This window comes from Haemaphysalis longicornis, unplaced genomic scaffold (genome assembly GCF_048455015.1).
Source record: "Haemaphysalis longicornis isolate Haplotype H1 unplaced genomic scaffold, Haemaphysalis longicornis Haplotype H1 scaffold_3, whole genome shotgun sequence".
In the NCBI taxonomy this organism is placed as follows: domain Eukaryota; kingdom Metazoa; phylum Arthropoda; class Arachnida; order Ixodida; family Ixodidae; genus Haemaphysalis; species Haemaphysalis longicornis.
This window is the reverse complement of record NW_027526335.1, coordinates 74007935-74021419: the sequence shown is the minus strand read 5'-3', so window position 1 is coordinate 74021419 and position 13485 is coordinate 74007935. Positions and strand designations below refer to the sequence as shown.

General features: G+C 51.9%; 1 protein-coding gene across 2 annotated transcripts in view; it reads right to left on the bottom strand.

Annotated features, from left to right (window-relative positions):
• Positions 1 to 12935, bottom strand: part of LOC144174635 (lysosomal alpha-glucosidase-like) — a 49156-nt gene extending 36221 nt beyond the window's left edge. The window contains exon 1 of one of the 2 annotated variants that reach the window (XM_077703420.1): positions 12623 to 12935. In XM_077703420.1, the coding sequence (XP_077559546.1) occupies positions 12623 to 12654 (32 nt within the window). In that variant the 5' untranslated portion in view covers positions 12655 to 12935. The remainder of the gene's footprint in view (positions 1 to 12622) is intronic. The other variant, XM_077703421.1, reaches the window with a different exon arrangement.
• Positions 12936 to 13485: the final 550 nt, after the last annotated feature.

The following is a 13485-nucleotide window of genomic DNA, read 5'->3' as shown; positions in this document are numbered from 1 at the left end:
CGTACACCCTTCCTCTCCCGTCTCGTTCCTCCCATGATAACACGCTAGAGGCTTGCTCAAGTCAATGTAAATTAACCGAGTTCCACAGCTGCAAGTCGGGTGCCTCCGTACGGCGGAGACACGCGTGAATCGAGGCACCCTACTACAACGTTTATGGAACCACGATGCCGTACTCCTAGAGCGTTCCAAGCGGAACGTGGAACCTATCTAGTGGAGCCTTTCGTTGCTGTCGCGGTCAACTTGGTTTCTTAAATGCCACCAGGAGCTACAGTAGCGCGGTCAACAGCAGGGGACTGTTTTCTGCAGTTGATGTAGTATTTGATTTTCTATTGCAAAAACCAAGCACCCATGAATTGTTTAATAAAGGAATACTTGCAAACATCACTTATGTATTGATTTTCTGTCTTTTACTTGCGTAATGTCTTGTTCCTGTTTAACAATGTTGACAAGTATGGACATTAACACCGGACATAGATGTTTAGGTTTGGCTGTGGGTATATAAGACTATTGCGCAGTTGCTGTTTCACGTTGGCCGGTTGGCTGAATCGAGTCACAAACGATTGTTATTTTTAGGCGCCCCATGTTGTGTTCAGCACAGCGGGTCTTTGCATCGATTATTATTCAATTTCTTTTCGGCAGAGACATACAGACATACCAATATTTCTGCGTTTAAGTAGCCCAAGAAAAAAGTGGCAGAGACATCTACATTTGTATCCTAGGATGTAAGGCGCGATAGCGATACTTCGACTCCTGCGGAGTGTTTTCGTACGCAGTTGCTGCATTCCGATCAATGCTTTCGCCACAGTGTACACGGACGCGTCTTCCTATCCCGGCATAAGAGCAATGGCAGCCGTGGTTGTCCAGAACAATAAGCACGTCACCAGCCTAACCCTACCCGGATACGACCCATTACAAGCGGAAGAAGCGGCCATCGCTCTCGCCATAACGCAAACTACTGCCAGCGTAATCATCACAGATTCGCAGCAAGCGTGCCGCAACTTCTCATGCGGACGAATTCACCGCACAACCCACCAAATCATCTGCCAGCGTCCACCAGACAGATCTATCATGATCAAATGGGCACCCGCCCACTCTGCCGTCCCGGGCAACGAAACCGCCCACCGGTTGGCCCGAGAGTTATCCCGCCGGGCCCCGGGAAACGAGCAAGAGAGGCCAACCCCGCTGATAACGTATCAGGAAATAACGCAGCACTACAAGTTGGGACGTACCACCTACCCAGCACCGCATAAACACCTAACGAAAGAGGAGGAAAGGCAGCTCCGTGCACTCCAGACGAATACTTTCCCCCATCCCACTAAATGCCATATCTTGCACCCCACCGTCTATTCCCCGCTATGCCGCTTCTGCAGAGCCCCCGGGACGCTCTTTCATATGGTAGGGGGCTGCGCGCACGCCCCACTACATTCGCGAAATCCCTCAATTCCTTCTTGCGAGCTTTGGGAGAGAGCTCTGACCAGCTCTGACCTCAATGACCAGCGCCTGCTGGTGTTGAGGGCTGTTGAGGCGGCGAAAGCTCAAGGGGTCTTGGACTGAGGACTCCTCCCCATTGCTTTTCGCAATAAACACGTTTACTCTCTCTCTCTCGCGCGAGCACTAAAGGTCATCTAAGAGAGGAAGATTAGCAACGAGGGTCTTTAATCGTCGTGGCCCAGGAAAGACAAAGGCCCTCTGCACTTCTGTGGATTAAAATGCGAGCCTGAAATGTTGCGTATGCGAGTGCTGGTCAGTTCGAGCGAGGTGGTGTCAGTGTCAGTGTTTCAAAATGTTTATTCTGTGGTTTCTAGGCCGGGATGAACAATTTTGCTTTTTACGAATAGAGCGAGAGAGAGAGTGTGAGGGAGTGAAGATCTTTGTTCAGGAAGAAAAAGTTGTGGTTTAGGAAAACCGGGTAAAGAGATGACAGGGAGCCCAAGGGTGGAACCTGAGGACTAGGGCGTCAGATGCAGCCCCTCGTTTCCTTGCCCCCTCAATCAGCTCGCGCTGATCTTGAAGCAACGATCTGCTCAAAGCTGCCTCCCATGTCTCGAAGGAGTGGAATGTGTTATGCTTGAGTTGTTCTCCCCTGAACATAACCTTGGATATGGCTAGGATGCGCGCAAGAGAGTGGATGTTTCCGTGATTTTAAAGGAGTTTTAAGTTAATGTATGATGTTTCTATCCAACACCTTAACGCACATAGATATGCAGATACTTGACTTTGTTTTTCGTCCACGGAGTTTGTGAATCTTCGGCATTGAGACCTCCTTGTAGCCAGGGGTAAAGATCGTGTTCCTGGGCGTAGGAGGAGGAATAAGTGTTTATTTTACGAGCGCTGCTGCTGGTCGTAGTCCGCATCCCTAGTCCGAGATGTCCTGGCCTTGGCTTGCAGTCCAGGCCATCTTCACCAGTAAGCGCTGCGTCCCAGGGTCCGGACTTTTCAGGCAGGCCACAAACTGCTCGTAATATGGGGAAGGGTTGGAGGGTAGACCTGGGGTTTGTCGACTCTTGCACACTTGATAGTATAGGGTGCTGGGTAAGGAACAGAAATTACAGGTGGCTCGATATAGTCTCGGCTCCACATCCCGAGTTATCTAGGCGTAGGACGAGCATTTGTTCTTAACGCTTTTGGAGGAGGGCAGGGTGGTAGTCGTGGTCACAAGGAGCATGGTATGTAGGTGCGTGTGCCTTTTGGTCAGTGCGTCGTTCTCTTTAAGACCACTGTGTGCGGGTGTCCAGGTGAATTTAACTTTTTTGCATTGTGGATGGAATATCTTACCGACGCGCTTAGGTATTCTGCCTACAGAGAAACGTATAATGTCCTTTGAGAGTCTGTAATGATGTTACGGTTCCATTTGACACTTCCGCTATTCGGATTGCCGAGAGGATGCGTCCAACTTCCACTTCGTTCTTCCTGTATGTTAGATAGAGGGTCGTTCAGTCACACAGATGTCCAGAGTAGTCAACAAAGACGGTTGCAGCTTCGTGCTTTCGTACATCCCGAAGTCGGTGTAGAGTGCGGCCTCATGATTTTGGAACTTTCTCCGAATGAACTTGATCCTGCCACACCACCTCCTCATGTGTATTATTGAATTCATAGTTTTGGTAAAGGAGAGTTTTTACGCGTAGTCACTGGAACGGTGACTGGTGCTGTGCAGTGCAGTAGTTTCTTTTGAAGAGGGGAGGGGGGGGGGGGGGGGGGCTGCCTGTCTTCTATAAGATGACTTCCCAGAATTTGTTTTTCCATCCGCTGTCTTGGTGCTCCAAGAATGGTTTATCCTATTACTTGAAATGCGTTAGGGAGACACAGCTCAGGACATATTTATCGTCATTATCACCAACATTCTATTTAGGACGACTGCAGGGTAAACGCCTCTCCTATTGACCTTCACCCGCTCCTGTCCTGCGTTTCCCGAGTTCATTGTTTACTCCGAAGATTTTTGTTTCATACTTCCATCGAGTAAATAGCCTTTCCATTCTTCTAGACCCGTCTATGCATGTCCGCCGTGTTACCCTGGTGGTACAGCCGTTGTTAGTTTGCCTTTCGGTCAAAATTGCGAGATTGTAGACTGCCTCATATGCGGTCCTGGTGACAGCGGTTCCATCACTTTCTTTAGTGCGGCAAAATTGTGGTACCGTAGGGTCTTCAATATTCGGCTCATGATCATTGGCTGCATGAGTCTTATCAGTTGTTCTCTTTTTCTTGCTTTTCTCTGGGTTGGGTGTTTTGGTTTGTGGGCTAACTAAGGTCTGGTTAAAGATTTTTTGGCGTTTGTGAGTTTGGCGCCACCGCTTGTCTGCAGAGCCAGGATGAGCATTCTTACGCGGCTGTTCTCTTAGAGGACATCCGTACTTATTTTCAGGGTGACTTTTAACTCAGCCGCGTGGCGCTATTTGTCATTCGCCAAACCGAGCTTGCAGCGGAGACAGAACCGTTGGAATATTGCAAACTATGTATTTCGAAAACTTATGTGATTAGAACCTGTATAGTGGGCTTTATTTTAGCTCTTTTCTGCTTATACCCGCCGCGGTGGCTCAGTGGCTAAGGCGTTGCGCTGCTGAGCACGAGGTCCCGGGTTCGATTCCCGGCCGCGGTGGCCGCTTTTCTGATGGAGGCGAAAAGCAAAAACGCCCGTGTGTACGAGATTTCGGCGCACGTTAAAGATCCCCAGGTGGTCAAAATTAATCTGAAGCCCTCCACTACGGCGCGCCTCATCGCCTGCGTTGCGTCGGCGCGTTAAACCCTACAATCAATCAATCAATCAATCAATCAATCAATCAATCAATCAATCAATCAATCAATCAATCAATCAATCAATCAATCAATCTTTTCTGCTTATAATATATGCCTTCCTTGATCTTTGAGAGACTGGCGTTAATCCTTTTCCCCCTGGTTTAGTTAGGTAGCCCAATGCTGGTGGTGCCGGCATAAGTTCCGGAGGAAAACACGCCGTGGTGGCTCAGTGAGTAAGGCTTTGGCTACTGAGCACAAGGACGCGGGTTGAACTCCCGGCCACGGCGCCCGTTTTCGCAAGAACACCATTGTGTCGAGACTTCAGCGCACGTTAAAGATCCTAAGGGGGTCTAAATTATTCCCGAGACTTCTCCTACGGCGCGCCTCGTATCCCACATGTAGCTTCATCGGATGAAATACCGGAAATTTATATTTTTTCAACTTCTAGCGGAAACACGCTTTGGTGTGATGTCGTAAGTTGAGAGAGAGAGAAAATGACATTTATTTGTGTCCGGCGTGCAGGGGCGGGTCAGGCCACGCAGGGCTTCACCGCCCCCTATCGGGAGGCTAGACCTCGGGGAACTCTAGGCCGATGCTCCAGCTTTGGCTACTTGGCGAGCCCGCTTCCTCCCGCTAGGGGATGGAGGGTCTCCCGTTCGCGCCTGCTGGGCAAGGGCGTCCTCGAGCCGCTGGACGGCGATGAGCTGTTCCTTCGGGTTGGAGGAACTAACATAGTCCACCATGTCCGGTGGCAGTGGGTCCGACACTGCACTGTAGTCACTCGCACCACACCCCCACATAATGTGGGCCAGAGTTGCAGGTTCGTCCGCGCACACACTGCACAGCACTTCCTCGTAGATTTCGGGACACATGTGTCGAGCCAGGGCCGGTGTGAGGACTGTCCTCGTCTGCAATTGTCGTAGCAGCACCCCCTCTCTTCTGTTCAATCTTGGGTGGGGCGGGGGTAGTTGCGCCCTTTCCACTCTATGCCAGGCCAGGACCTCGCTGTAGTTGAGAATGGGCTCCATGTCAGGGGCGCTCTCCACCGCAATCTGAGAGGCGAGGCGGTGGGGCGCCGCACGGCGCGCGAGCTCTCGTGCGACGGCGTCCGCCTTCTCGTTGCGGTTGGCCACACCCCCGGCGATGGGTCCTACATGAGCCGGGAACCACCTTATGTGCGTTGTGGTCTCTTTGTGCTTGGGGAGGATGCGGGCTGCCACCATTCCCACCTTGCCTCTGGAGTAGTTGGTGATTGCCATTTGCGAGTCGCTCAGTACAGTTGGGGCCTCGTCGCCGCCGCACAGAGCTAGGGCGATAGCGGCCTTTTCCGCCTGCTCGGCATTGGTGGCTTGGAGGCTGCACGCGTTGACTGTGTTTCCGTCCGCAGCGCGAATTACCACTGCTACGAAGTGCTGTGGTCTTTCCGGCATCTGAGCGACGTCGACGTACATAGCCGTGCGGTCGTTTTCGTAGGTCTCGGCCAGCGCTCTGGCCCTGGCCTGTCTGCGCTCTTTGTCCCTCTGCGGATGCATGTTGCGCGGGAGCGGCGAGATCACCAGCTGTCTACTAATGATAGGCGGCAGCTTCTTTCTTTGCATGTTAGCCTCTTCTTCTTCTCTAGTTGTTGTCGGGCTGAGGCCCGCACGCTGTAGAATCTTCCGGCCAGTCCTGGTGTTCTGTAGTCGTTGTATCTGCGCTGTACGCTGAGCCTCGCATATCTCTTCGAGAGTATTATGGACTCCCAAGGACGCCAAGGCCTGGTTGCTAGTACATGGCAGGAGTCCAAGAGCCGTACTGTATGCTTTCCTTATGGCTGCGTTAATCCTATCCCGCTCGTACTGCAGCCATCGGTGGAAAGAGCCCACGTACGATATGTGGCTCACCACAAACGACTGCAGTAGTCGCAGGAGGTTGGCTTCCCGCATGCCGTCACGCCGCGTCGAAATTCTCTTTATGAGGCGGGTGGTGATGCCTATTTTCATTAGCAGCTTTTCGAGCGCCGTGTGATTACCGTTGCCTGCGTCCATGTGTAGGCCTAATATTCTGATGGTATTGACGTGCGGGATGGTGGTTCCGTCTTTGGTGTAGAGGTTGATGTTTCTGTGTGCTTCTTGTTCTCCCTTCTTTCTTCGGTGGCCGGAGGGTGGTATGATCAACAGCTCCGATTTTTGAGGTGAGCAGTGTAGCCCCGTGCCGTGGAGGCTGGTTTCGACGGTATGTATTGCCTGCTGCAACGTCTCCTCGATGTGTCCGTCCGAGCCTCCTGTTACCCACAGCGTCAGGTCGTCTGCATATATGGTGTGTCGTAGGTCCGGCAGCTGGGCTAGCCTTTCGGCCACCGGTATCATTACTAAGTTGAATAGTAGTGGGGAGATGACCGACCCCTGTGGCGTGCCTATGCTGCCCAGCTTTCGGTCTTCGAACTGTAATTGCCCTATTTGGATGCTGGACGTCCTGTGTGACAGGAAGGCTCGTATGTAGTTATACGTCCGCTTTCCTAGACCAAGTCTGTTGACCTGTTCCAGGATGGCGGAGTGACGGACGTTATCGAAGGCGCTTTTCAAGTCTAAGCCTAGGATCGCCTTGCAGTCAACCTTGCTGGGAGTTTCGAGCATGTCATGTTTCAGGAGAAGCATTGCGTCCTGTGTGCAGAGCTTTGGTCTAAATCCCAGCATGGTGTCGGGGTATATGTCGTTCTCTTCCAGGTAGTCTTGCCACCGATTGTTCAGGACATGTTCCAGCACCTTCCCTGCACATGATGTGAGGGAGATGGGTCGTAAGTTCTGTATGCTGGCTGCCTTGTTCGGTTTTGGGATCAGTATTGTACGGGCTGTCTTCCATTGTTTTGGGAGCTCACCCGAGCGCCAGCATTTGTTGTAGTACATCGTTAGGGCTTTGATTGCCGTCTCGTTCATGTTTCTTAGAATCTTGTTGCTTATGGCGTCCGGACCAGCAGCCGATCTGCAGTTCAGTTCCTGCGCCGCTCTGCGGACCTCCCATTCTTCTATGTCTTTATCGAGTTCGGGGTTTGCCGTTCCTCTATAATGTGGGTGGTCAGTGTTAGGGGTGGCAGGCAGGTATTGTTCATTAAGTAGCTTGGCAAGCTTTTCAGTACCGTGCGTCTTGGTTGCCTTGTAGACGATCTGGGCAAGTCTGTGATGTTGATAGGCCTTGCTTTGCGTCTCGTCTTGCAGGTGCCGGAGGAGCTTCCACGTCTTGCTGGCGTGCGGCTGTCTGTCGGCCTCGTTGCATATGGCGTGCCATTGTTGAGCGCATAGCTGGCGACTGTACTTCTCGATCTCTCGGCCGAGGTGCGCTATGCGCTTGCGCAGGCTTCGTAGATGTCGGTGTCTCTTCCATCGTCTTTGCAGGGATCCTCTGGCCTCGATCATATAGGCCAGTTTAGGGTCCATGACATGGATCTGTTCGTCGGTTTCAATCTCCTTTGTGACTTGTTTGCTGGCCTCCACCATCTTCGTGGTCCATTGCTCGATATCGTCGATGGTCGAGTCGGTGTCGATTCGGCGGAAGGCATTCCAATCGGTTAACCTGTGCTTGTGTGTATTCTTGTTGGTCCTTGCGTCCGCCCCCCTGATGGGGACCTCCACTTCCATGATGTAATGGTCGCTCCCGAGACTATGCCCCGTGTTTCGCCACTTGGACGCCTTGCCGCTGGGGAGACGCACAAAGGCGAGGTCGGGGTTGGTGTCTCGGGCGGTGGAGGTACCGATGCGGGACGGTTGCTGTGGATCTGTGATGAGCTCGAACCCGGTCTCTTCGGCTTCCTCGAGCAGATTTTTACCCTTAGCCGAGGTGAGCCCGTATCCGAGCTCCTTGTGCTGTGCGTTGAAGTCTCCGGCTATTATTGTTGGGTTGTTTCCAACCTGTCGCAACGTCTTGTGGAACATCGCTTTGAACCGTTGACTTCGGTGTTGTGGATTGCTATACACGTTAATGGCGTAGACTGTTGTCTGCTTCTTTTTGCCGACCACCACCTCGGTCGCACACATCTCTAGGGCGGTGTCTTGGCCGAGGAAGCGGTCGTGTGGGATGATTGTTAGATCCTTCCTGACAAACGTGCACACTCCCTGCGCGGCACCCTTGGAGCTGGTTCTCGTACTGGGAGGTGTTGCGTGCGTTCTGTATCCGGGGAGTGTTGGCTTCTTTTCCAGGTGTGTTTCTTGGACCATTATTATGTCTGGTGGCGGGTCCGCGGCTTGCACGTGTTGTTGCAGTAGTGCCAGTCGGCATCGGAGGCCATTGGCATTCCAGTGCCAGACTTTGAGTGTGGTACGGGTCTTCTTAGCCATGATGTTGTTGTTGGGTCGTGTCTCCGGCGGCGTTGTGGCCAGTCACGGTTGTACTTGGCGCCCCTAGCTTCTCGTATAGGTATTGCTCCAGTCTGGCGATTGGGTCTCGAAACTGGGCCTTGGTTTCATCCAGGCTGACTTTGATTTCTCCGTACTGTGCCACAAGCTTGTCTATTTGCGCTCCTTGCTTGTCGAGTCGAGCTTCGATTCTCTCGATTCTTCTGGTGTTGTGGCTGAGTCTCACCGAGAAGCCGATGTGGTTCAGCTTTTCCGGGTCTTCGGCTATAGCTGGCCTTGGCGTCGGGGAGTATGCGTTCTGGTCGGTTTCAATGATTTCGCCGTCTTCCCTTTCCTCCGTCTCTGTTTCCTCATTGTTACCGCCTGCAGTGTTGTGATTGACGTCTACTTCTGTTGGTGGGGGTGCTGTAGGTGCCGTGACTGCTACGTTTGCCGTCGTTGTTAGCCACATCTCGTGAGGAGTCTTTGGCGGTGCTGCCATGTTGCACCTTCCCGTGACGAAGATTTCTTGGAGTTGCTTGGTTAGCTTGGCGATGGTTTCCTGTTGGTCTTTGACCATCTTCTCTAGAGCTTGTATTCTGTCGTTGTCTCCTCGGCTGGGTGAGCGCAGGCCACTTTGGCCGGTCTGCTGCTTGGCTCCGCCTCCATTGGCGGCTGCTACTCGGACCCATGTCACACCTGCGGCGGCGGTCGCTGCCGGCGATCCCGCTGTCTTGGCACCTCTTGTTTTACTGCTCGATCTCTCGCGGCTGGCGCCGCGCGATGATGGATGACGTATTCTCTTGCCAGCGCTTGGTAGTTCTGGGAATTCGTCTTTCCTCGATAGTCTCGTCTTTAATGCTGACGATGGGCGAGACTCCCCGACGGCGTTTGCAGCGGTCTTTGCGTTCTTGGCCTCCCACTGGCGTTTCTTGACTTGAAACGGCGTTTTGTATCGGTTCTTGCAGTTCTTGTCACCGGTTGGGTGTTGGCCTCCGCATAGTTTGCAGTGTGGTTGACATGTCTTTTCGTGGTCTTGGTCCGGATCGGCTTTTCCGCAGCCGAAGCAGACCTTGAGGTTGGGCGTGGGGCAAACATCCCTGAGATGTCCTACTTGGCCGCAGTGCTTGCACACCTCCCTGTGTTGCTTATAAATTGTACACTTGATCATTACTCCGGCGTATCTGACGTGGGTTGGTACCCGGTCGCCTTGGAACAGGACTATGACTGCTTCGGATGTACCGATGCGATGTGCTCCGAGGACCGTCGAATTGTAGCTACATTTGAGATATGCGTTGATGTCTTCTTCTGTGTCTTCTACGGGGATATTGTGTATAACTCCCCTTACCGTGTTGTCCGGTGCCGTGCCGTAGGCGTAGACTTCGAAAGTTTGTGCGTCCAGTTCGATTCTTCGGATATCCGCGTATCGATTGGCTCTCTCTTCGCTAGGAGTGCTGACCACGATGATATTTTGTGCGGCGTTGGGGTAAGCCGTGTCTTCTGCCGCTGCATCTTGTAGGTCCATGCCTGCCGCCCTTGCGATGGCCCGCATGAGGTTGGTAGGCTTAACTTTTCCCACTGTGAGTCCGCCTCGTGGTCTAATCACCACCTTGTTCTCGTCTCTAGCCATGTCGCGCGGCATGCGGGCTGCTTTCTCGGTTGCATTGTTGACTTTCCGAGCGAATTGTGCTCGGGTGAGCGTTTTGGTGGGCCTACCTTGGCCCGTAGTGGTCTCCAATGACTTGTGGAGTTGATCTGATGTTCCCGTGCCGTTGTCGCTGTTGTTGTTGGTTGCCTGCCGGCCACGACCGTACCGCACTTGTAGCCAGCCCGCTCTCGCCTTCGGTGTTTCCTCGTCCTCTACGGACCCGTGGACTGCGATTGCCATTCTTCCGTCCTGGATTCTCAGCTCGGGGCCGGGTTCCAGGGCAGGGGTGGTATCCATTTCTGCTTGCACGTTCATGGTCAAGGACGCTATTGCGTAACCGCCGCTGGCCAGCTAACCCTTGATTTAGGGTTAGCGTGGCGGCCACCGCTTCGAAAGTTTCCGCGCTCGTAAAATGAGACACAATGGCTTGCCTGAAGAAAATTTGGTCTCCCGGTGATCACGCTGATAATGTCTGTCGACCAGTACTGGTTTTGTGGCCTTGCATCAACTTGATGCGTCAGAGGACGGGTACTTCGCGGAGCCGATGTGAATCTCGCCCGCATCGGCTGGCCCCCTGGTGGCGACAAGTCGTCGTAAGTTGACGGCACAGCTGGCCATCGTGTCTGCCGAGCATGCTACCACTGAATGGGAATAGAACGAACTTCAGCGCGCAAGCGCAGCGCCTGCTGAAAACGCGCGTCCTTTCTTTCGTATCCGCCGTTGTATCATCGTCCTCCTTTCAAACTTGAGATACCGTTGCGCCACACTACGATTCGGCGGAACACTCGAATCTTGCTGTCTCAGTCTTAGCTTCCTGGTGGCAGCAGTGACGTATTTCCGGGACGCCTGATGAGCACGGCTCATAGCGGACGGCTAAGAGCCACGGGGGAATCGAAAAATGGGCCTAATAACGCTGCCGCGTTCAAACTATCGTCTTTAAAAAAAAAAACCTTCCCGTGGGCGGAATCGAAGCCGGGCACCTCGCTGGTATCAACCGGCGTCTATACGATTGCGCTATTGTCTTCTTATGGAATTGCGCTATCACCGCATTGGCGGCGCTCAGCATTTCCTTTAGGTTCGTAGCGCGGGCATTGGCTTACACCTTGGCTGAGTTGAAGTGTGCAGGTGTTCAGGGGCTGAGGCGCGCGTCGGGGATTGGTTGCGCCAAGTGATGATGTAAGCTCTGACGTGCAGGTGTTTTCCTAGTTGAGACTGAGAGAGACGGCGTGCGCTTGGCGGCATCGGTGTCCGACACACCGATAACACTGGCAGTCCTAAGAAAAACCAAGTTAAAGTAAGTGAAGACCACCAGCTGCGCTGTTTCCTCAGCCTTCGTATCTCAATTGCGACGGTGGGCGAATTTTTTGCCAGCTAGCCCGTCATGTCGGTAGCTGATCATTCAGCATCATTTGTGGGTTCTACTCCCCCCACCCAACCGCGTTTCAGTCTCCACTCAACCATCCGCGATAGCTCGCGCCTGAGACGAGCCGCGTATCGCCGCCAGGAATGTTCTAATCGAGAATCTAACGAACGTTTCACGTTAACGGCTTCCGGTAGTATACGGCTGGCTGGCTAAACTGGTGTATGAAACTGAAAGATGCTAGCGAGAGTTTGTTTTTGAAAGTGCACATTTCATTTTCCTTTTACATAATTCGGTTTTGGTTTTTATCATAACGAAGGTGCCTGCCTACTTCGAAACTTTCCAGGGCCTACTTTTCCCGTCTTTATTCCGACAATCCTTCGGATATCTCCCCTACGCGTCCATAGGTAACAGTTCCGACTATGGCAAAACACAACTCAAAACACAATGGCCGAGGCATAAAACGTGCTGTAGAAAGAGCGACTGCCGGGCTCTGCGAGGAGCATCGTTATTATTGCTCGATAAATACATTGCGTCTTGCTCTCCTTCTAATGTTTGTGGTTGTGGGGGCGGGAATCCCATTCCTTGTAACAGACACGGGCTAGCCACTTTTTGCGAAACACACTGCCTGTATAAAATACACCATAAAGTGACCCGCAATCGTACTCCCCATCCCTCTTCTCAACAAGAACAACGACGCGTTTCATTTATCTGAGCAGATAAACTAAATAGATCCCTTCATTTAAACAGATACGTTTAGATAAACAGCGCTTTCTGTGCTTCCCGTCTTAGATAAGCATTTATGTGTCCCTCCCCCTTTCTCCGTAGCTCCACCGATTGACTTCGCACAGTACAGCCTCGATGCGCTTCTGTTGAAAAATCCCTTTCCGCTCTCTACCCTTCTTTCTTGAGCAAATTGGCTTTGTTCCTATACCTTTTTAGGGCTGTCATGAGATAACTATTGGGAAAAAACTTGTAGGAATAGCTCTTCCTATGAGTATTCCTATAGCTCTTCTTTTATCTAATATACTAGATACTCACAAACATGCATGATAAGGCGAGGAGCAATGGTCTTACCTGAGCAGCATAAGGAGCAGAACAGGCCGCATCGCTAATAGACGCCCGGCCTGGTTGCCTAAACAGTGATGCGATGCTAGCCTTTTCCTGCAGCAGTCGTAGGTCCAAGCTTTTGCGGCTGTCCCAAGGACGGGATAACGCCTTCGAGTCTGCAATGCCGCGGTGCTGCCTCTTGGCTGCTATCGGAACACAACAGAGGCACACTTCACCTTCCCCCTTTTTCTACAAACTCCTCTTGCCGAAAATTTCAACCTCGATAACCCATTGGAACGCTCCAAGCGCAACAAAGTGTACTAAATTTGTCTCCACTCATTCTCCCCTTCGGTGTGTAATCTGATATACTTCTGCAGTTATCTCGAACTTGGCAACACCCACGCGTTGAGCTCGCTAACCCACGATACAGAATCTTTCCGAAATGGCAGCCGCTGCCCCTCGCGCCTCCCTTTTCCTCTCACGATGTTGACACCTCCCCCTCCCTTCCCCCCTTAAGCTGATTACGAAGTTGCAGTTCCTCCACCAGTCTTTGCAAGTCTACTCCAGGCTCCAATGCACAAAGCGTCATTTAGTCGTCGTATGCGTCTCAACTATTTCTTATTTACCCCATTCTTAACATTTAAGGATGCGTTTTCAAGAAACAAAGGGGACATAGAGTAACACAACAAAGGCGCTTCGATGTGTTCTTTGACCTGCATTTTATAATGTTATGCCTGCGTCCTTGTAAACCAGAATGTCGCTAAAGAAAGGAAGTCCTCTTCCTAAAACATCAGAAAAACTTTTTTTGTGTGTTTTTCTCGTGTGTCTGTCTTTACTTACCATATATATATATATATATATATATATATATATATATATATATATATATA